Raw genomic sequence first — 23,438 nt, 5'->3', positions numbered from 1 at the left:
CACTTATTACTGTTCCCGCTCTGGGGGGACCCCAGCTAACACGGGAACTGCCAAAACAAGGATGGCCGTCTCAGCTTGTCTTTCCTCAACTCTTTCACTCGAGGAAGCAAAATGCCACAAACAGAAGCTGACTCGCAAACAAAGCCTCCTCTTCCTTCATTCTCCCCCTCAAAAGAGTGGGGTTTCGTAGCTTTCCAGGAGCCTCTGCTGTATCTGAATGAAATCTTCAATGCAGGCGGACCAGGTAAGGGTTGCGTAATGGTTTTGCATTTTACATATTGCTGAGTGTGATTGGCGCCCGGTGAGGGTGAAATTAAAGCAGCTCGCTTGCCTAGGTTTCGTTTCGCCACCGTGGGTAATTGTAGGTACCTGCTGCAGCCATTTGCCTAAGCAGATTTCCATCTGATCCTCATCTAGATTCTGAGCAGGGAGATCTCTGTGGTCCTCAAAATGTCACCATCTCACTTCATAAGGCATGATGGAGACGAGAGTGTAACTGAAGAGTATTCTCCCTTCTCCAGCCAATTATATGGTACTTATGGGGACCCAAGACGTTCCCTTTCATCTCGGGGAAGGGAGCAGGCTCTGTAAACCCCCCAGGGAAGCACTATTTACTTCTACCACACGTTCCTCTGTCAGAAATACCCATCCTCACTTTTGAATCAGTAGCAGAACCACCGAGGGCCCTCCAGGGACGCCTGTAGAAACCTGTTCTGTTGCTACACTCTCGCACAGCGTGACTCTTTCGGAATTCTCTCGGAGAAAGGCTGGCACCCCAGGAGCACAAAGGCCTTGCTGTGACCTGTCCGAAAAGGGGAGAGTCACCACACCTGGGCAATGGGAAGCATCAAGGTCATGTGAATTCCAGGGACTTGCTTCCAGCCTCCCAGGAGGAAGGCAGAGACAGGAGAGGCAAGCTGGACCAGAAGGGAAGCGCTGGCCATCATGAAGAGCAAGAAGAATTGCCCCAGCCAGCACAAAGATCACCATCCCTCCACGTCCATATTCAAAGGCCATGATGGCTTTTCCCCACCCACTGACCAGGTGATGGAGGCAACCTCTGTTATTTATCACGTAAGAACAGCTAGTATTCACTGTAGGTCACCTCTGTGCTCAGTTCTATGGTAACATGTTCGCGCCTCTGACGGCCCCAGGATGGAGGTAGTAGCTATTACCCCCAGCTCCGTGTTACCAGTGAGCGAACAGACTCAAAGAGGCTGCCAAGAGCGCCACAGCTAATAAGTGGGAGAGCTGGGACTCGAACCAAAGACTGGTCCTAAGCAGCGGCTCTCCGTAAGAGGGCAGGGATGGGAGGAAAGTCCTTCCCAGAGCCGTGTCCCAATGTCTACAGACGCCCTTTTCAGTTGTCATTACTCAAGGGGTGCCGCTGGCGTCTAGCGAGTGGAGGTCAGGGATGTGGCTAAACAGCCTACCATGCACAGCACAGCCCCACAGCAAAGAATGATCTAGTCCCCAAGAGCGACAGGGCCTCTATCGAGATGCCCTGTATGAGGGCCGAGCGGTTAACGCTCCATCCCACTTCCTGATTTTAAGTCTTTCCTCCTGCCTTTTCGATGGTACCTTAAGTCACACACTTTCTGTAAGCATTCTTGGCCTAGTCTACATCCTGCAATTGCTGAGCGACTGGGCACAACCACCAAAGGAAGTCCTCGAACCATTTCTGACATTGGATCCGGAGGGAGCACACTGAAGGCGGCAATCCTGGAAGCAGCTGGGATCAAGCTGGAGCACACATTTTGAAAGACACTGTCTGGACACTCTTGTGGTTAGGATGCTGGATCCTCAAAGCGGAGTCAGTCCACTGTCTGGAAGTTCAGAGCGGATTGGCTACGTAGTCAGTCAGCCACAGATACCAAGCCAGCCTACAAGATCTAGCCTGCTAGCCCCAGGTGCTGAGACCTTCTGCATTCAAAGGGCGGGTGGTGGACGGGCAAAGAGCTTTGGCCACTCTAGCAGCTTCTGCTGACCAGACAGTGGGAGAATCTGTTGTTTCTCTTGGCTTTTCAGTTACACTATTCCATGAGGGGACACTTTGCTTGTTATTTCATATGACCTGCTCTCTGATAGCTTTAAAGTAATTCATGATGATCTAGTCACGAGCTCTGATGGCGCGGGGAGTAACACAGTGAACTGATAACCCTAAGGTCAGTGGTTTGAATCCACCCTCAGCGCCATGGGAGAAAGATGAGACTGTCTCCTGTCAAGATATAAAGTCTCAGAAACCCCAAAGGCAGTTCTATTCTGTGCTAAAGGGTTGCTGGGAGCCTGAACTGAAAGGACAGCAGTGGGTTTGGTTTTCTGGTTTGAACTCAGTCACAAGCATTTTATCTTTTCTTTCTTTGTTCCTCACATATTAATTTTAAAAAATTGCTCAAGTAATGTTCATTGTAGTGGGGAAGAAGCTATATGTAAGCAAAAAGAAAATAAAAATGTTTCCTAAGATCATTTTACTTAGGATGAACAACTGTTTACATTTTAACCTTTTGTTTCCCCATCCACCAGCCCCACATGCTGCTTTGTGTCTACTTCTTTAACCCACGACAAACCGGGAACATCTCATCTCTCCGCGTCAACAAAGGTCTACTCATCACAATCCCTACCTGCTGCATGGTGCTTCATATAAAGGGCTCTCTTAAACATCTGGTGGTGAGTGATTTAAAAAGTGGGGTGCACACACAATAGAACATCATTGAGCCACAAAGAGAATTGCGATTCTGATACATGTCATGATGTGGGCGCATCCTGAGAACTGATGAGTGAAACGAGCCAGGAGACAAAAGGGCAGACAGGGTATGATCTAATTTATGGGAAACATCTAGACCAGGCAGGTGCAGACAGACAGAAGGTAGATGAGAAGTCACCCGAGGCTTCTGAAGAAGGATCTCAGGTTGTGTGGAGGGTCACCAGGGAGACGGACTGACACAGTGGCTGCAGAAATGGGCTCACATGTAGCCGTGATTGTGGGGATGATGCAGGAGGCGGCAGTGTTTCATTGTGGCGGGTTGTGGATCCCTGCACATTGGAACCCACTGGAGGGAGGGAGGGATGGGGAAATAGCGGTAATGGGTGAACAAGATCACAAACATAGTCAATATCACTCACGTACAAACTTAAGAACGATTAAAATGTCAAATATATGGTGTACATATCTGTATCCCAATAATATCAAAGAGGAGAAACCAACAAAGCAAAACAAAAAAGCTAGCAGAAGGATGGGGCCACAGAGGTGTGGTCACGATTCCTTTGAAAGGCACACCCAGAAGCCCCTGGGGGCTCTGCTCCTAAGCGACAGGTTGGAGATGTGAGTCTACCCAGAGGTGCCTCAGAAGAAAGGTGTGCTGAGCTATCTTGGAAGAGCCAGCGACTGTAAGCCCCTGTGGGGCACAGAGCTACTCTGACACGTGGGGCTGCCCTGAGTCTCAGCGGCCCCGTGGCAACTGGGAAAGTCCCCAAATCAGACAGAGTGGTGAACAGGCCTGCAAGCTTCTTCCAAAGTCACAGTACCTGCCGCAGAACCCACCGGCCGCTCTCTTCCCATCAGGATTACCGCCTTGGCAACCCATTCGCGCTGCTCTGCTCTACGCTATGGGCGAGGCTCCCCAATAGAGGGTGGGTTTGGATAGCCGCAGCATCTTTGGGCTAAAGAGAGACTCTTCCCTACACTTCCTTCTGAATCCCCCACTAAGGTGATCCGAGTCACTCTCAGCGCTTGTCACAGGCACTGGGAACTGCCAAGCGCCCACATGGGGTTCAAGGGCATGGCACAGATGATGTGGAACGAGAAGGGCAGGGAGGGGCAGGAAGACCAAACGGTGATGTGGAATGAAAACGTGAAGGGTAGCAGGGATGATCACAAACAGAAAAGCAGAACAAAATAGCAAGAGGCATTTTGCCGAACGCTGGAAGGTGCTGCTCGGAGAGGGGGAGTGGTACCACTGGGAGACACCTCCGGCTGCCCTCCTCCAGGGAGAGGGTGCTTTTCCAGTGAGATCATGCCAAGCCTCACCCTCCATTTAAACGCCTGCCTGCTTGCCTGCGCCTGCTCCCTATCAGGCTTTTCAAGTGCCCCCATCTGGGCTGTACTACAGAAGACACCCTATGTTTGCTGAAGATAATTTACTGCATGCAGCTGACATCTCTCAGCCTGAAGAAACACCCAGAAATGGGCATGCGGACTGTCCTGGGCAGGGAGCGCAGGCTGAGTGCATCAGGGCACATACATCTACATGCGTCGGTCTCACAGATCATGAGCACAGGTCTGCACAATTGCAAAACTGCAGGAGAGATGCAGGTTCACTACAAGGTCATGAGAATGGCATGCTGCGCTTGCACGTCAAATGTCTTGTTTCCCGTGTGCAGAGCAGCACACACCTCACCCCACTTCAGGACTAAAGGAGCCCAGTAACCACATTCTGATGCCCGGGGTGCCAGGGCAGAGTTGTCCTCCACGGGGTTTTCAATGACTGATATTCTGGAAGATCACCAGGCCTTTCTTCCGAAGCACCTCTGGGAAGACAAATCTCCAACCTTTCGGTGAGCAGTCCTGGATGTTAACCAGTTTCCAAACCAGACCCGTTGCGATAGAGTTGATTCTGACTCAGAGTGGCCTCATGCAGGTGTTCCAAGGTTGTAATAAGTCTGTGTGGGCGCAGGCAGCTTCATCTCCCTCCCATAGAGCTGCTGATGGGTTTGAACCTTCAACCTGGCAGTTAGCAGCCCACCACTCAATCCACTGTGCTACCTGGACTCCTCCTTGCACGACCCAAGGACTCCAAAGTAGACAAGACGTATAAAATGTTTAGCTCATTGTCAGCCGCAGGGTCAAAGGCGCACTTCAATACTGAGAAAACTTCTCGAGAGCAAAACCTCAGGGCACTTTCCTTCCTCACGAACGCTACAATGAAAACAAGCCCTGGCTTTGTATTCTCGTGATGCTTGGAAAATCATTTGGTCTCTCTGAATTCTCACAACCAATTGGCTCCATCACATTGCTCACAGCCAGCCTCCGTGGCTCCCAGAAGCTGAGAGTGCCTGAGAATATGGAAGTCTACTCTGGGCTTGTCCCCCTTTTGGTCAGGCTTGTGCTCTGGAATCACTGTCAAAAGGAGGCAGTTGTTCATGAAGGCAGTTAAGCACACATATTCTGTGTGGGCCCCTCCACATATTCCAGACTCGCCTCGTTCCTCTGTTGTTCCAGGTGGACCGGGATCGATGGCTGTGACCTGGGTGGCTCCTTGCAAGCCCTGAAGACTCCAGGCACTACACGATGAAGAAGGAGGTAGAACAGAAGCACTAAGCAGTTTATTAGGACAATTCGCAGGGCTATCCCGTGAAACCATGACTCCAAACCTTCAAATGAAGGAACCATATCCTATGAGATGCTTGTTTGTTCATAAGCAGCCCTGTCAAAAGAGAACTCTTAATACGTGTATCCCCCACTTTATCGGTGATCTCTTCCCTGACATTTCTTGACAATAATAGTCCCAAATCTGCCATAGGACTATTCTGTGCATCAGCAGGGTTGCAGAGCATCCTCTCCCCCCAGGAGAGAGACTGGAGTGGCTGCCCGTGCCCTTCACCCCCTCCTGCTGGGAGGGGCACTGTCTCTAGCTGCCACGCAAGGCCAACCTCCTCCCTGGCCATGGCCTCTGGGTGGACACACAGGTAGCACACAGCACTGGGCACCTGTCCTGAGTTCCAGTTTCTCAGATTCTGCAGCTCAAAAGTACAGTGGAATGAGAAGGTGGGGGAGGAGAATGAAAGGGGTGTCAGAGAGGGTGCTGGGAAGCCATCAGTATGAGTGTCAGGAGATTCCAACTGAACTGAACTGACTGAGCTGGGTGGGCTCAGGGCCTCTCCCTCCCCCTCCCGCTTGCTGGCTTCCAGGTTCCCAGTGCTCCAGCAGGAAGTTCAAACTGGTGACTGGCTAGGCCCTGGGGCAGAGCAGCCTCTGGGATAGCTGGGGAGGAAGCGGATCCCTGGAACAGCTCCTAAGAAAGCTGACTCAGCACTGGAGGAAGGTGACTTGGTTAAGCCAGGGGCCTCAGGTCCCACAGCCGGGCTTCATCTCGCCTGGCCTCCATCACATCGCCTCTGGCTCCTCACAGTGCCGAGCAAGGCAGTAAATCTTAGCTGCTGTTCTACTGCGTTCTCAATTTGAAAAACTGGACCAACGGAGGGTCAGAAAACAGAAGTCTTTCATTTTCACATAATGCCGATTTTTTTTTATCACGCCACATGGTCTGTGGAACCTAAACCCATGGAGAACCTTGTGGGAAACCGAAGGATTTCTCCCAAGTTGTCTCCCCCAAATATATGCCAAACTTAGCTGCTTGCAAATGACTATACACATGGAGGTCATCAGAAGTAGATCAGGGGTTATTCTCCCTAAGGGTTATCAGCCATCTAGACCAAGCAGACACCACTGTTTATCCCACAACAAGTAGGGCCCAATCCCTTCTGATAAGAATAGTAGTTGTCTGTTTCCTTGTAGGAGATGCCCGAGGTCAAACCCACCCTAGGATGACCAAGGTTAGGCTGCCATCATGAATATAAGGTTCTCCTATCTTGTCACATGTATACCCCTAGACCTTCCCATTCCTATGGGCACACCTCTAGCTAATCCCCTTCCTGCCACGCCTTGTGCCTATCATACATCCCCTTCCTATGATGTGTATGCCTATTGTACTGCCCCTTCCTGTGACCTGTGGTGACCTGCAATTACGCCCCTCCCCCCTAAGAGATATAATGCTTGGTTAACAATAAGTGGGGTCCTCCTGTCTCTTGCCTGAGGCTCCAGACTCCTGCCTGGTCCTCAAGCCTCCTGCCAGGTCTCCACCCCACCTCCTCTCTACCCATGCCATGCGCGGAACTGGCTGGTAAGGTCATGGCCATCCAGGAGGTGAGCATGCTACCATGAAATGTGTCTGACTCTATTATTTGACTCTTCTATCACTCATCCTCTCGATAACATATATATTATATCGCTCATGCTCTTGATTATATATATATATAATATATATATATATCAACCGTACAATTGTGCTTACTGAACCCATGATTAGTGGTGGGGGGCTGACACCGCAGAACCTAAAACCATTTGGAATCTAAAACCAGGAGTGGGTATAAATTATTTTATTTGGGTTGAGCATCCTCCATGAGGACGTAAGCTTTCCCTGAGTAGGACTGGCCATTTTCCTTTGCCACCGCTGTTATCAGTCCCATCCAGGAGCCCTGGCAGCATAGTGGTTACTTATTAGGCCGATAACTGCAAGGTTAGCAGTTCAAAGCTTCCAGCTAGCCGAGGGAACAAAACAAGTTTTTCACTCCTGTAAAGAGTTCCAGTCTAAGAAATCGACGGGCAGTTCTCCCCTGTCCTACAGGGTCACTGAGTCGGCATCAACTCATAGACAGTGGGGAATCCTCTGCATCTAGAGACTCAAAGAATATTTACCCGATGAGTGAACAAACGGGCATTCTGTAGTGGATTTCTTTGCGCATCAGCTCGCTGCCTCTGGTGGCCCTGGCGTTTACCTTGCTCGCTGTTGCACTCCCAAAGTTGGAGCCTGGCAGAGCACAAAGTAGGTGCTCAATACACAAAGGAAGGGCGGGGGGTAGTGTAGCTCATCCAGCCCCTCCTTTGCAAGCAGCTATGGGGGTTTGATAAAGCTCACGGGAAAATTTGATGAGCTTTTCCTTCCATTTTCCCACAGACCTTCTCAAGCACCTCCGCAGATCTATGTGGGGGGTCGCTAGATTAGGGATAAGGGGTGGGGGTTGTTGTCTTGCCAAATGCTCTCCCCAGGGGAAATCTGCTGGCAGGCCCACACTAAAGGGGTTGCAGGAAATCAGGCACACTCGTTAATCACTTATGGGAAAATCCAACCCGGGCCCCACTCAATATTAGGCCCCAGCTATAGTGCGCCTAAAGTCATCAGCCAATACCCTCAACCACGCCTCCCCAGCCAGTGGGGTCAAAGGCGGCCACAGGCCCAGCCCCCTTTCTGTGCTCCGAGATTCCTCCTACCTGTGGGGCGCCCCTAGCTGCCCACTCGCTCTTGGGCTTTCCTGCTCCTGGCTGAGCGCCCGTTCTGGCATTCCTGCCGCCTGGCTTTCCGTGCTCCCCTGAAATGCCAGTATCAGCCCCGCCCCCCCCCCCCCCCTGCACACTTTCTGGAGAGAGCGGGTATTGTTGGAAACGTGCTTCTGCCACATGGATTCCTGCAGCGTTGCCCAGCAATCGCCGAGGTACAGCACCCCAGAACCCTAACATGTGCAGTCTATACAAACACGCCAATCAGACAGATGAGAACGACCATCTGAACTTCTTGTCGTGACGCAGGTGGCACTGTCAGGGCAGCATCGGGCTGCTCGCTGCAAGGCCAGTGATTCAAACCCACCTGGGAGAAGGTCGAGGCTATCTTGCTCCTGTAAAGATCCAGTCGTGGAAACCCTGCATGGGATCACTGAGTCCAAATTGACTTGAAAGTAGTGGATTTGGCTCTTTTTTGGGGGTACAGATAGGACGCTTTGATGGTGCCATGGTTAAATGTTGGCTGCTAATAAAAGAGTCAGCAGTTTGACTCCACCCCGATTCACCAAGGGAGATAAGAGTTGGCAATCTGATCTTTTAAACATCACAGCCTGGAAAACGCTAGGGGAGGTCCACTCTATCATCTCACTGCCATCAGGTGGATTCTGACTTCGAGCCACCCTACTGGACAGGTAGAACTAACTGCCCTTGTGAGTTTTTGACACTGTAACTCTTTCTGGGGGTCGAAAGCCTCATCTCTCTCCAGAGGGGCAGCTGGTGGTTTTGAACTGCTGACCAGGAGGTTTGCAGCCCAATGTGCAACCCTGTGCACCACCAGGGCTCCTGCTACTCTCACAGAAGGTCACTATGAGCAGGATTGACTCAAGAGTAAACAGCAGTAACAACATGCTAAGGCTGAACTATAAAAAGAATGCCTAAGAGAGAGAAGATACGTACATTTGTAACATCTCTGGTCATGGTGGCTTGTCAAAGTCATGATTTATTAGAGTGGGGGCAGAGAGAGGGACTTGGCAATCTCTCCCTTCTCCTCCCTGCTGAGACAGGACATCAGAATCTGGTCAGGAATGTGGGTGAGTGAGGCACACACACACACTGCAAGGGAGTGAACACATCATTTGAACACTTTCCCTGGTGATTTAGATACTGCTCCGAAGAGTGCTGAAATGTAATCTACTTTAAAATCTAACCTTTTAAAATAACGTGATCAACTTAAAAACACAACATTTTATTGGGGGCTCTTACAGCTCTTATCACAATCCATCCATCCATCCATCCATCCATCCCTGTGTCAAGCACATTTGTATATATGCTGCCATCATCATTTTCAAAACATTTTCTTTCTACTTGAGCCCCTCCCTCACGAACTCTTGGTAGTTTATAAATTATTATTTTTTTCATGTCTTATACCGACCGATGTCTCCCTTCACTCACTACTCTACTGTCCGTCCTCCAGGGAGAGGGTTATACATTGATCATTGTGATCTGTTCCCTCTTTCTCCCCCCCACCTTTCCCTTACTCTCCTGGTATTGCTACTCTCATTACTGGTCCTGAGGGGCTTATTTGTCCTGGATTCCTGGTGTTTCAAGCTCTTATCTGTTCCAGTGCACATGCTCTGGTCTAGCTACATTTGTAAGGTAGAATTGGGGTCATGATAGTGGTGGTGGGGGCGGGGGGTAGAAGCACTAAAGAACTAGAGGAAAGTTGTATGTTTCTATTGCACCCTGACTGGCTTGTCTTTTTTTTTTTTTTTTTAAACTTATCTCCCATTGCTGGGCATTTAGATATTTCTAATTGCTTGCATAACAAATCACCCTGCATGTCAGCTGCTCAGTGGCTGTCCCCCTCAGCATCCATGAAGGTGGGGTTCAGAGGGGTTTGTCTCAGAGCACGCAGGGGAGCTTTGCTGATGCAAGAGGCAAGGGCCTCGCCATCAAAAGAAGTCTCCTGCATTTCCAGAGGCACCTAAAACTCAGAAAGAAAAACAAAGCACACCCCCTGCCTTTGGGCCGATTCGGACTCATGGTGACCCTACAGGGCAAGGTAGAACTGTCCCTGTGGGGTTCTGAGGTTGTAGCTCTTTACGTGAGTAGAGAGCCTCATCTTGTTCTTCAGGAATGGCTGGTGGTTCTGAATTGCTGAGCAGGAGGTTAGCAACCCAATGTGTAATTACTATTCCACCAGGGCTCCTCTTCCTTCATGGAGGGCACGTGAACTTACATTTCCCACTCAGTGACCTTGGCCCATCCACTTTAAGTTTTGGAGTGTGCTTTTGCTTTATCATTTCGTTAAGTGAATTGGAGTAACAACAAATACTTAATTGGAATAATAACCATAAGGATTATAATCTTACTATACTGTTGGGAGGATGAACTAAGTGAATAATTAAAAAACTGATAAGGCTTTTGAAGATGTAAGCAATTAAGGAAGAGAAATGCTGAGTGATTACTGGCACTCTCAAGATAGCCCCGTGTAAGTAAGTGCTGAAGCTCATGAACAAGCTCCAGGCCGCCGGAATCCCGGGAACTCTGCCTGGAAAAGATACCGCGCCTGACACTGCACAGGGCAAGACAAGGTTTTCTCGCCTGCTATTTTGAGAATGAAAATAAACCAGATATTAGCTGTCAAAGACCCGCTACACAAATCCAGCTCCGAAAGAAGAAGAAATAGTACTTGTTTCATTGTCTAGAGGCACAGTATGTGTGTGACTCAGACGTGTCCCTGCTAGGAACTTACTCTAGCAACCCCCCCCGTGTGCACCAGGAGAAAAGAACAGGGCTGTTCCAGGGCAGTCCGAGTGAGCTCTCACTCGCTACAACCACAATGGCAGGTGCTGCATGTTGATGACTAGAGACAAGAGAGTTCACGAGGGGCACAGTCATGGAAACTCCTCAGACACAGCCACACGCCTTGAGGGACAGGGTTCCTAGGCTCTAAGGCAAAGGACCATGGGCTAGGGGGACATGGACAGTAATTGGCACAACACAGGACATAAAGACAGGGCTATGCATCTATTCTACTTTAGTGAGTGGCATCTGGAGTCTTGGAAGGTTTTAAGGGGCCATTTAAGATACAAGTGTTGGTTTCTTCCTGTCCAGAGCAAAGGAGAGTAAAGAAAGCCAAAGACTCAAGGGAGCAAGTAGCCCTTAGGGGGAACAGACCACATGAACCGCAGCCTCCGGCACCCAGAGACTGAAAGAACTAGACAGAACCTGGCTCTCTCTGCTGGCTGTTCTGACTGGGAGCACAGTAGAGTGTCTTAGGCAGAGAAAGAGGAAAGTGTCGACTAGAACATCAACTTCACCACACACACACACACACACACACACACACACACACTACTCTGACAGACACGGGGAACCCCCTTGACTGTGGCCCTCCTAACCTGAAACTGAAGCCAGAAACACAGTAGACAGGTCCATAAGAATCAATAACACTGAAAGAAGTGAGTTCCTTAAGAAGAACTTAATGCCACCGAGCCGGCTCTGACTTATACATACCCTACAGGGCAGCGGTTCTCAACCTGTGGGTGGCGACCCTTTGGGGGTCGAACAACCCTTTCACAGGGGTCACCCGATTCATCACAGTAGCAAAATGAGAGTGATGAAGGAGCAATGAAAGTAATTTTAGGGTTGGGGTCACCACCACATGAGGAAGTGTACGAAAGGGTCTCGTCGTGAGGTAGGTGGAGAAGCACTGCTGACGGGCAAGGCGGAACTGCTCTGTTGGGTTTCTGAGGCTGTAACTCTTTATAGGAGAGGAAAGCCTCATCTTCCTCCCGAGGAGTGGCTGGTGGGTTCAAAATAGCGCCCTTGTGGTTCGGAGTCCATGATGCCCCAGGGTTCCTTCTTTGAATCGTCAAGCCAACACTTGACCCACAGCGATGACGATGAGAAGGTGGAAAGGGATAGAACATTCAGACAAAAGAAAATGGCAGACCAAGGTTAGAAGGAGGGACGGTGCTGTGGGATGAGGCTGATGACACGGAACAATTCCTGTACAAACTACGTGGGTGGAGGCCTGGGTGGTACATGGTGGAATTTTGGCCTTCTATCAAAAGGCAAGTCTGTCAGTGGGAACTTGTGCCTTGCTGTCATACCGAACAGGTTTTTCAGCAGAGCTTTCAGATGTAGACAGACTAGAAAGGAAGGCTGGACTGCCAAGGGACTTCTGAAAACCAGCCCCTGAAGGCTCTCTAGTTCACAAGGAGCCATTGTCTGATCCTTACCTCCTCCTGGGGATGGCCCTGACAGGTCAGCGTTCCTTCCTTTGTGCCTCTCAGATGGGGCCACAGGAGCCAGGGCTGAGTTGGAGCCGACTCCGGAGCAGGGAGCAACAGCGACCAGACGGCAAAGTGACTTGCCCAAACAGAACTCAGACAGCAAATCAGAGTCCTGGCACCATCCTCCCTAGCTTCACTGTGTGTAAGCAGAATTCAGGTCTCGGTTAATGCTTCCTGGGAGCATTTGCTTGCATTTCATCTTTCACTTAAATGAAGGTTTGCAATTTTGTAAAGTTCTCTTTTCCCCTCATCTCTAGAAAACATTCTTCCTTCACAAATGTTTGCCACCTTTCAAATAACTAATAAAAATGCTAAAATTACTGGTATGTTGAGTGGGAAGGAGGCTTATGTATTCAAATGCATTACCTATGTTTTTCAGCCTGAAGTGGATCTGAGTGGCTTTGAGGAACACAGAAGGTTACGCTGTCCTTCATCTTCAAAGAAGACACTTCTACATACCGTAGTATCTATGGTAACTCGGTCCCCAGGCACAAACAGCAGCGAATCTCTTTTACATAATAATGTTTTAGTAAGTTTCTTGTCTTTTTATTTTCTATCTCTCATCACCAGAAATGCAAAAAGTGGGGATGGGGGAGAGGAGAGGTGGGGGGAAAGCAGATGTTCTAGACATACCTATGCGTACATACCTCACAGCAAAGTGCAGAATGGCTGGGCCTGGTTTCTTGGGCAAATCGTGATCAAGAACCCGGAGATCTAATTGTAGCCAGTTCTGCTGACCCCTGTGAGAGCAAAGCAGAGCAATGTCAGGACGCAGGAAGTCAGAGAAAAGTTCAGCACCAGAAATGTCGACAACGCTGTGGGAAAACAGTTACTCAACCACTGACAGTACAGAAGTTACCTGTTAGAACGGGCAATCAGGCAATTCCCATCAAAGTCACAAAAGCTCCTCCCTCAGAAGCAGCATTTCCATTTCCAGTAACTTATCAAGATAAAGCTGCATATGTGAAGAATGGCCTATAAATAATGCTCCTCATTTTAATATTGCTTATCATAGCAAAAAGGCTAGAAATAATATTTCCCAAAAAAAAAATCCCAAATTCCAAAACTCAAAAAACCTCATTGCTATGGAGCAGATTCTGACTCCTAGTTACCCTGTAGACTACCGTGGAACTGCCCCGGTGGGCTTCTAGAGACTGTAAGTCTTTACAGGAGCAGAGAGCCTCAGTTTCACTGCTGCTTGTTAACAGCCCAGTGTGTACCCCATTATGCCACCAAGGCTCAATAGGATATTGCTCAAAAACAATTGGTTGAAACTGTGCAATAAGATGCAATCTAATCAATAAAAATGATTGAGGGTCTCTTTAACATTTTCATTTGTGCCATCCCCAAGATACCTCAATAAATGAAAAAGCAAGATATACAACTGAGCACAGTGTATCACCATTTTTTCTTATATTACAAATATATTTTATAACCAGCCTATATTTGTATAATCTCCTTTTCTCAACTGTGTCTTACATTCTATACCACTGGCTACATTAATGATACTATTAATAGAATTACCTTATGCCCCAGGGAGATGATAATGTTCTCTAACATAAAATGACAATGATGTCTCCAAGGTGAACCAGAGACATAAATAAATTGTAGATATACAAATGGATCTTGGGCTCACACTAAACTGTAGCTTCGATCTAAGAACAGTTAATTCTTATGACATGGCCCTACTTGATACTTGCTCTCATGAAAGGACCACTGAAGATATGGAGCTATAGCAAAGTATGGTGAAGAAACCAGATGGCTCCTGGTTATCCGAAAGAATAACATCTGGGGTCTTCAAAGTTTGTCTTCAAATAAGCAGCCATCTTAGTGAGGCATCAACTACATCCACATGGAAAAAGCACTCCAGTTTGTGTGATCCAAGGATTGTAAATAAAATGATCCAAATCTTAAGGAAGGGATAGTATCAGAGCTTAAACTGGCAGAAGGCTGTGGGTGGCAGTGGAAGACACAAATCACGTGTTGGGTCCATGCATGTACTAAGGCTCTGGTGAGTCCCTTCTGAGGAGGGATGTGAATAGACTTGTTATCAGACAGAGTAGTGCAGAGAGGATTTTAGCAGATTCAGTTAGGCTAAAATGGAACATCTTATTTGATCTCCCTTTTAAGTCATTTAAAAGTTATTTTAGTTTTTAAAAAAGTAAAGGGGAAATACATGTGGATTAAGCCTCCGGCGAATCCCCTGTGAACATAAGGATGTGATTAGCCGGGCTATCATGCAGAGTGCATGGAAAGTGGATTGTTGCAGATGTACCTGGGTTAAAATTTAACACATTATTTGATCTCCCTTTTGACCCATTTTAAAGTTGTTCTAGGTTTTAATATTTTCTGTTTTGTCTTCTATTGAGATTTTTCTCTGTTCTACTTTGTTATTTCTGTTAGTTTTTTTTGGGTGTGTGTGCGTGCATTTATATGGCGTGTTTTTGCCCCATGAAATCCAGGATAGGGAAATCTATGTAGAGAGTAACGGGATTAATGACTTCTTGGGGGTGTGGCAGGAGAGGTCAGGGTGGGGCCGGGATATAGGGAGCTAATAACAATGAGTACAAAAAAGAAAAAAAGATTTCTAAAATTGATGTGTCAATGATTGTACAACTCTTCCTGATATGATTGAATTCTTGAATTATATGATATGTAGATTATGTCTCAATAAAATTGTTTTATGAAAAACATTACATATGTTTCTGTCACTCAAAACTGGCTGCCATCAGGTTAGATCCTCTAGGTGTAGAAATACTTCTGGGAGGAAAAAGAAGAAATTATTAACACTGGATGCCTTTGGAGGCAAAAAAACTAAGTGGTTATGGGGGTAAAATTCCACTGTGTCCCCTTTTAAACCTTTAAAATATTGAACCATGTGAACAGAATACCTATTTGAAACATTAAGACTAAAAAAGGAAGAAATAAATGAAGGGAAAAGAGAGAGCCTAGAAAAATTTATATTAGTATTATTTCTGCCCACATTTCCTCTTGTGCTCGGTTTGCTACTTTGCACCAAGAATGGAGTCTTGCTTCCTTGGAACACAGTCGTTAACTCTGAAGTTAGGAATCTTCTTGGGCTGTCGTCTCATCCTGGTCCACTGAGCACCTATGTCCTTAACAAGTCTGAGCTTTAGGTCCATGGTCTTAAAATGAGGAGGACTCAGCGTGTGGTGAAGATTGATAATTGTGGTAAAGCACTTAGCACAGTAGCTAACACATGATAGACATTAACTATATGAATGCTTATATTATTACCAAATATAAAATATTAACTGTTTTATACTATCAAGAAGAGAAAAATTTCTAGTTTAATGAAAACAAACAAAGATAATAATACCACAGCCTTCCAAAAAATATTATCTGGTGCTGAATATCAATAGCTAAAACCAGGCCAAGGGCCTACTGTAAAACATACAATCAATCACTCATATGTAAGTTCAAGTTGAAGCTGAAGAAAATTAAAATAAGTCAACAAGAGCCAAAATATTACCTTGATATCCCACTTGAGTTTTGAGGACATCTCAAGAAAACATTTGACACATTGAACATGAATGACAAAAGCCTTGAGGAGCTGTAGGATGACATCAAGAACATCATAAATGCAGAAAGCAAAAGGTCATTAGAATGACAGGAAACAAAGGAAAGATAAAGGCGGATGTCAGAAGACACCAGGAGTGCATAAGAAAATGTGGTAAAGAAAGCTGATGGTGCATGGCTAATAAAAGATATAGCATCAGACTTGGAATTAAAGACTTGGAATTAAACAACAGCCATCCAGCAGGGAAGTAACAAAGCTCACATGGAAGAAGCACATCAGTCTGTGTGATCATGAGCTGTTGATGGGAATAAGTATCAGAAGTTCAAAAACAAGCAATCAAATTGATGTGAAGGAGCGTGGACAGAGTGGAGACCCCAAACCCACCTGTAATAGTTCCCCACACTGAAGGGATGATATATCCGGAGTATGGTATAGCACTGATGAAGCACATAACGATCCTCTAGTTCTTCAATATTTCTTCCCCTTACTATTATGGTCTTAGTTTTACTTCATTAATCTTGATGGCTATGTGTGTGTTCATTTGTGTACATAAGACCATTCGATGCATGAAAGCCAAGATAGATAACCCTTCACCTACAGTAATGGGAGGAATGATTCCCTGAGGGTACAGGAAGAGAGGAGGGGGAAGGGGCAGAAGGGGGAGCTGACAGCAACGATGACTGTATAACCCGACTCGAGGGGAGTGAACAACAGAATTGTGTGTGAATGGATATACTGGATGGTGTGAGGTATGGCAAAAATACATAAAAATAACGGTTCCTGGGGAGTAGGTGGGATAGGGAGGAGAAGGGGAACTGATATCAAGGAGTTAAAGAAAGAACATGTTTTGAAATGGATTGTGGTAGCAATTGTACAATACTGCTTGATGTGATTGAACTACAGAATGTAGGATATCTGTAAGAGCTCCCAATAAAATTGTTTTAAAAAAAGAAAAACCCTGAACTTGCTTTTAATCATGGAATAACTAAGGCCAATGGAAAAAAATGGTAAAGTAAAAGACCAGAACAGAAAATTTCCAAATACCCCTTGAGAAGACAGTAAATTATTACGATGAAATGTGCAAAGATCTAGATTTAGAAAAGAAAAAAAGGAAAAACATGCTAAGCATATCTTAAAATGAAAAAAAAACTCAAGGAAAATTCAAGCCTCAAGTTGCAGTTTTGAAAGATTCTATGAGCAAAATATTGAATGAAGCAGGAAGCATCCAAAGAGATGGAGAGAGTACACAGCCATTAGAGTAAAAAGAACTAGCTGATATCCATCCATTTTAAGATGCAGCACATGATCCAGAACTAATGATGTTGAAGGAAGTTCAAGCTGCACTGAAGTCATTAGCCAAAAACAAGGTTCCAGGAATTAATGGACTAGCCATTGAAATGTTTCAACAAGCTGATAATGCACTGGACGCACTCGCTCATCTCTGCCCAGCAATCTGGAAGAGAGTTGTCTGGCCAACTGACAGGGAGAGATCCATATCTGTATCCTTTTTCAAAAAAGGTCATCTAACAGAATGTGCAAATTATAGAACAGCATCCTTGACAACACAGGCAAGCAAAATGTTGCTGTAGATCATTCAATAACAGTTGCAGCAGTACTGACAGCGAGCTGCCAGGAATTCAGGCTCGATTCAGAAGAGAATATGGAACAAGTGATATCATTATTGGTAGTAGATGGATCTTGGCTCAAAGCAGGCAATACTAGAAAGTTGCTTACTTGTGTTTTATTACTATCCATTCTACTATGTGGATCATAACTATGGATAACCTTGAGAAGAATGGGAATCCTAGACCACTTAATTGTGCTTGTGTGGAACTTGTACATCAGTGGTTCTCAACCTTCCAAATGCCGCAACCCTTTAAGACAGTTCCTCATGTGGTGGCGACCCCCAACCATAACATTATTTTCGCTGCTACTTCATAATTGTAATTTTGATACTGTTATGAATGGTAATGAAAAATCTCTGATATGCAGGACGTATTTTCATTGTTACAAATTGAACATAATTAAACATAATTAAAGCATAGTGATTAATCACAAAACAATATGTAATTATTCATTGTGAAATATTTGTATGTTTTCCGATGGTCTTAAGTTGAGAACCGCTGTGCTAAATGGTTTCATTTAATCTCAAAGACTATGCAACAGCATATTAACCAGTGGTCCATGAAGGATCGTTATCGCTATTGAATTCTTCTAGATTTTCCCCTTTTGGTGATATTGTGAATGGATTCTTAAACATCTAACTTCAGAGTTAAGGAGTCCTGGGGGTGTAGTGGTCACGCATTACTGTAAGATCAGCAGTTGAAAACCACCAGCCGCTCTGCAGGAGAAAGACGGGGTTCCTTTCTCTCTCTCTCTCTCTCTCTCTCTCTCTCTCTCTCTCTCTCTCTCTCTCTCTCTCTCTCTCTCTTCTCTCTCTCTCTCTCTCTCTTTCTTTTTTAAAGATGAGGTTTCTACTTCCATAAAGAGTTACAGTCTTGGAAACTCACAGGGGCAGTGCACCCTGCCCTTCATGAGTTGGAATCGACTTGATGGCCACGAGTTTAGCTTGGGTTTGGATGGCAAGGTGATTACATGTTGAACTGTCTTTGATTTAAAAGCCTATTCCAGCATGGGAGCCCTGGTGGTGTAGTGGTTATGGATGGGGCTGAGATCTGCAAAGACCTACTCCATTTTCAGAGATGCTAAAATATATGTCTTAGAATCCTTGAAATATCACACAGTAATCAGGAATCAAATTTTTTCCTTCAGAAAAATTAGACTATTTTGAAAAGTCCCGAGTGCTTTTATAAAATGGCAAACATTTAAAATTTTAATGTGTACTGATATGAACTTGTCTAAAATGGCATCCAAGATCAAATAGAGCAAACGGCACAATAACAGATAGCTGACATAAGCAGATCATGGTACCCACAGAAAGGCACCCCAAACACAGTTATGCCTAGTTGCAAAGTCTTAGGTAAGGTTGTGAAGAGGAGCCACCCCATCACCAATGGTGGGTGCTTGTGGAGGAAACTGCAAGTGGTGCTGGGAGGAGTTAGGGACTGGCCTTAACCGTGATAAGTGTTTCCCCAAGAAGAAAATCCAGCAGGACAAGCTATTCTTGAATGCAAAAGTGAAGTTCTGAAATATAAACCCAACACTTAATGCACAATAAAAAGGTTTTTTAAAAAGTATATTCATGTATGCCTAAAAGAAAAGAAAATAGGTTTTAAACGAGTCAATTAGTCATTTTCTGAGACTGTAACTCGTTACAGAAGTAGAAAGCCTCATCCTTCTCCCGCAGAGCTGCTTTTGGTTTTGAACTGCTGACCTTGTGGTTAGCCCCACATAGCTGGTGGGTGTGAACTGCAATCTTTCAGCTGAACACCTAACCCACAGGTCCTCCTTGAAACATAATGTGGTTGTTGTTGAGTCAATTCCAACTCAGCAACCCAGTGCACAACAGAACCGCCTGGTCCAGCGCTATCCTCACCATTGTTTCTATGTGTGAGCCCATTGTTGCTGGCACGGTGTCAATTCCTCTCCTCGAGGGTCTTCCTCTTTCTGCTGCCCCTCCACTTTACGAAGCATGATGTCCTTCTTCAGGGACTGGCTTCTCCTGATGACATGTCCAAAGTACTTGAGATGAAGGCTCACCGTCTTTGCACCTAAGGAAGCATTCTGGTTGTACTTCTTCCAAGACAGATGGGTTTGTCCTTTCGGCAGTCCATGGCACTATATGCTCTGGAGGACCATAATTCAAATGCATCGATTCTTCTTTGGCCATCCTTGGTCAATGTCCAGCTTCCACATGCATATGAGGTGATTGGAAATACTATGGATTGGATCGGGTGCACCTTGATCCTCAAAGAGGTGTTCCTGACTTTCATCACTGTAAAGAGGCCTTGTGCAGCCCCTTGACCCAGCGCAGTGGGTTCTTTGGGATTTTGACTGCTGCTTCCATGAGCATGGACTGCGGACCCAAGCAATCCTTGACTTCAACCATTTCTCCACTTATCATGACGTTACCTACTGGTCTAGTGTTACAGATTTTGATCTTCTTTATGCTGAGTTGTAATCCACACTGAAGGCTACAACCCATGATCTTCATCAGAAAGTGCTTCAAGTCCTCCTCGCTTTCAGAAAGTAAGGTGCCATTTGCGTATTGTAGGTTGTTAATAAGCCTTTCTCCAATCCTGATGCTGCATTCTTCTTCATATAGCCTAGCTTCACTGATTCTTTGCTCAGCACACAGATGGAATACAGGTGATGAGAAGATACCACCTTTACACTCACCTTTCTTGATTAAAAACCACGCAGTATTCCCTTGTTCTGTTAACACAACTGCCTCTGGAGCAATGTACAAAAGCGGTTCTCAACCTGTGGGTCGCGACCCCTTTGTGGGGTTAGAAAGACTCTTTCACAGGGGTCACCTAAGACCATCGGAAACACACAAATATTTGACAATATACAGTTACATATTGTTTGTGATTAATCACTATGCTTTCACATATTTCCAATGGAGATATGACTCCTTTATCCATCTCCAGGAGGGTTTGCCCCCAACCAGATACACCCACATACGAGTACCCTGCGTGAAGACTGTTACCCATGCTACACCATGCTTCAAGATAAAATTTCATTTATTTGTCATTAGAAATAAATATTTCACAATATAGAATTACATATTGTTTTTGTGATGAATCTCTATTGCTTTATGATGTTCAACTTGTAGTGTTGGAAATACATCCTGCATATTAGATCTTTACATGACGATTTATAACAGTCGCAAAGTTACAGTTATAAAGTAGCAATGAAAATAATGTTATGGTTGGGGGTCATCACAACATGAGGAACTGTCTTAAAGGGTCGCAGCATGTGGAAGTTTGAGAACCACTGATTTAGTCCATCAGGTAACACAGGCCAACGAAAAGCAAGTTTGCCTTTTGACTAGAAGTATGTCAATGAAAGAACACTCAGGCCCATCAGCAGGGACGGTGGTCAGAAGTCACAAATGTAGGGTAAAACATACTTGTTACTGCTTCACACATAAAGCGTATCCAGCAAAGCCTTCCAAAACACCGGGCGGGAAATCCTAACAGAGTGGGGAAGGGAAGGGAACCAGGCCTGGGGACTGAGGCCTGCGGCTCAGGAGGGCCGCACGCGCCCTCTACGGGTGAAAAACCTACAATGCGCCTGGAACTCAATCTCCCAGACCAAGCTCTCCATCCAGGCGCCCGGACTCAAACTGAACCGACAGAATGGAACGGCTGCCCCTGTGAGTAACTCTTTAGTGGAGTAGAAAGCCCTGTCTATCTACTTTCAAAAGCAACCGGCGGTTTTGAACTGCTGATCTTATGAGTAGGAGTCAATGCACAACCACTCCGTGCCCCCCACAAGTACCGAAAAAAAACACACTCATTGCGTGTGGCATGGGTTCAGAATCATGGTGACCCTTTGGAGCAGTGTAGAACTGCCCCTATGGGTTTCTGAGTCTGTAAGTCTCCTCTTTCTCCCATGGAGCTGCTGGTGGGTTTGAACTGCTGACCTTGCAGCGAGCAGCCCAATCAGCAACCCACTGCTGGTATCTCAGGACGTTGATCCCCTACCCACTAACATGAGAATGAGTTTGTTATTCTGCTGGTCATCATCATTATTTCTAATACAGAACCACAACCCATTTTTCTACTTCTCTACTTGGTCTGTTGATGACGGTGCACACAGTAGCTAGTGTCATCGACAAAATGTCTCTCCGGCTTTGCCTGGCTCTATTTAGAGAGCCTCACGGTGACAAAGGACTGATGTGGCATCTAGGCTGGAAAAAGCTATCCAGACAGCATCCTGGGAGGGGTCTGACTCCGTAGTTTTTTGTGGGGCAGAAGTGCTGAAAGGATATACTTTCCAAAAATATTTCCCAGACTAAGAACTAGGCTTGGGACCAAGACATTCCAAGGAGACACCCTTAGACAGAAACAGTTTTCCAGGCCTCTTCCCCAGAGAAGTGGAAACGGCTAATTTCTTCTGCTCCCTAAACCCAGCACATACTTCTTCTTAAAATAAACACAGACACCTTCTCAAACTGGCCCTTGTTCAGACGCCCCCATTGCTGTCATTTGCTGAGGAGTGGACCAAAGACAGATCAGAGTCAGGCTGCTGGGGAAACTAAGACAGGACAGCAGGAGGAGGTCCTTGTGGGAAGTAGTCTTCTCCAAGATAGGGTCAGCAAGCCGGCCGAGGCCGATCTGGTGGAGCATGCCCAAGAGAATGTCATTCTCATCACCCCTTTACGTCCTGAAGAGGAGGGCTTGCCATGAAAACCTGATCTATACACCATCTGGTTTTTGCTCACCTCTGTCTCAAGTGTTCCCAGGATGTGCTCAGTGTACAGGCCCCCTCTTTCCCTGTGCAGCCTGGGGACCATCTGGATAGCACTCATAAATCATGTTAGCATTTTACATAGAACATCCTTTGGTGGTGCAGGGATGCTTGCCCCAGCTACAGGAGAACCTATGATATTGTCCCTTGGGCATCTTATTCTGTTATGGGGCCAGTCTGTCCCCTCCCCACTGGGCATATGTTCCATGCTGACTATCCACAAGGTAGCTCTTGTCTGGGATGCTATCATCCCCTCCCTTCTATCCAACGGCCACCTGACCTGCCAGGTACGATTTTAATCGTTCTTTCAGGTGATGTCACTCTGCCTTCTGTAGACCTCCTTCGGCCTTGTTTTCTTTCTGAAACATGACTTCTAAACATATGTGGATGACTGCCTTTTATCGTGCGTCTGTGCCATGGGCTTAGAATAACTCACCTAAGTTAATAATACAACGTACCAACATGCTAAGGAAGATGTGCACCTGGTTGTATCATTTCATCGTTCTTATGCAGTCTGTAAGGTGAGAAAGAATCTGGGAAGTCGCACGACAAGGAGAAGAACATGACAGCAGGATTACAGGACAGTTCACTAGCTACCTCTGATGTGCGGGTGACACAACTTCGTTAGCTGAAGTCAAGAATCAAGGAGGACTTGAAGTACATTCTGATGAAAATCAATGACTACAGCAATCAGTGTGGAGTACATCTCAATGTCAAGTAAATAAAAATCCCCATAATTGGCCCAATAAGAAATATAAGGACAAACAGAGAAAAGACCAAAGCTGTCAAAATTTTGTGCTACTTGGACCCACAATCAACCCTCATGGAAGCAGAAGTCAGGAAATCAAGTGATACAGTGCACCGGGCAGCTCTGTGGCACAAGGCCTCTTTGTACTGTAAGGAGCAAAGATGCACTTGGAGGAAGAAGGTGTGCAAATATTCCAATGAAAATACCCATTCCAGACTATCTTCAACCACCTCACATGAGGGGGTACCCCGCCCCCCCAAAAAACCGGAATTCCCCCTGCAAAGCTGTGTTTGTTGTTGTTGTTTTTACAAAATAACCTCATCCCCTTCAAAGCACTCTTCATTACACTTAATACACTTGTCAAATCCGTGATCCCATTCTTGGAAACATTTTTCTAACTCCTCTGTTTGGATGGCT

The 23,438-nt window shown here is 46.1% G+C and overlaps 1 protein-coding gene across 1 annotated transcript in view; it reads right to left on the bottom strand.

Annotated features, from left to right (window-relative positions):
* FRMD4B (FERM domain containing 4B) overlaps window positions 1–23,438 on the bottom strand; it is a 308,744-nt gene that overhangs the window by 148,131 nt on the left and 137,175 nt on the right. The window contains exon 4 of the mRNA XM_075549903.1: window positions 13,002–13,094. Within this exon, the coding sequence (XP_075406018.1) occupies window positions 13,002–13,094 (93 nt within the window). The remainder of the gene's footprint in view (window positions 1–13,001; window positions 13,095–23,438) is intronic.

The sequence above is a fragment of the Tenrec ecaudatus genome, chromosome 5 (assembly GCF_050624435.1).
Source record: "Tenrec ecaudatus isolate mTenEca1 chromosome 5, mTenEca1.hap1, whole genome shotgun sequence".
Lineage (NCBI taxonomy): Eukaryota > Metazoa > Chordata > Mammalia > Afrosoricida > Tenrecidae > Tenrec > Tenrec ecaudatus.
Note: the sequence above shows the minus strand (reverse complement) of the source record. Positions and strands in the feature narration are given on the sequence as shown.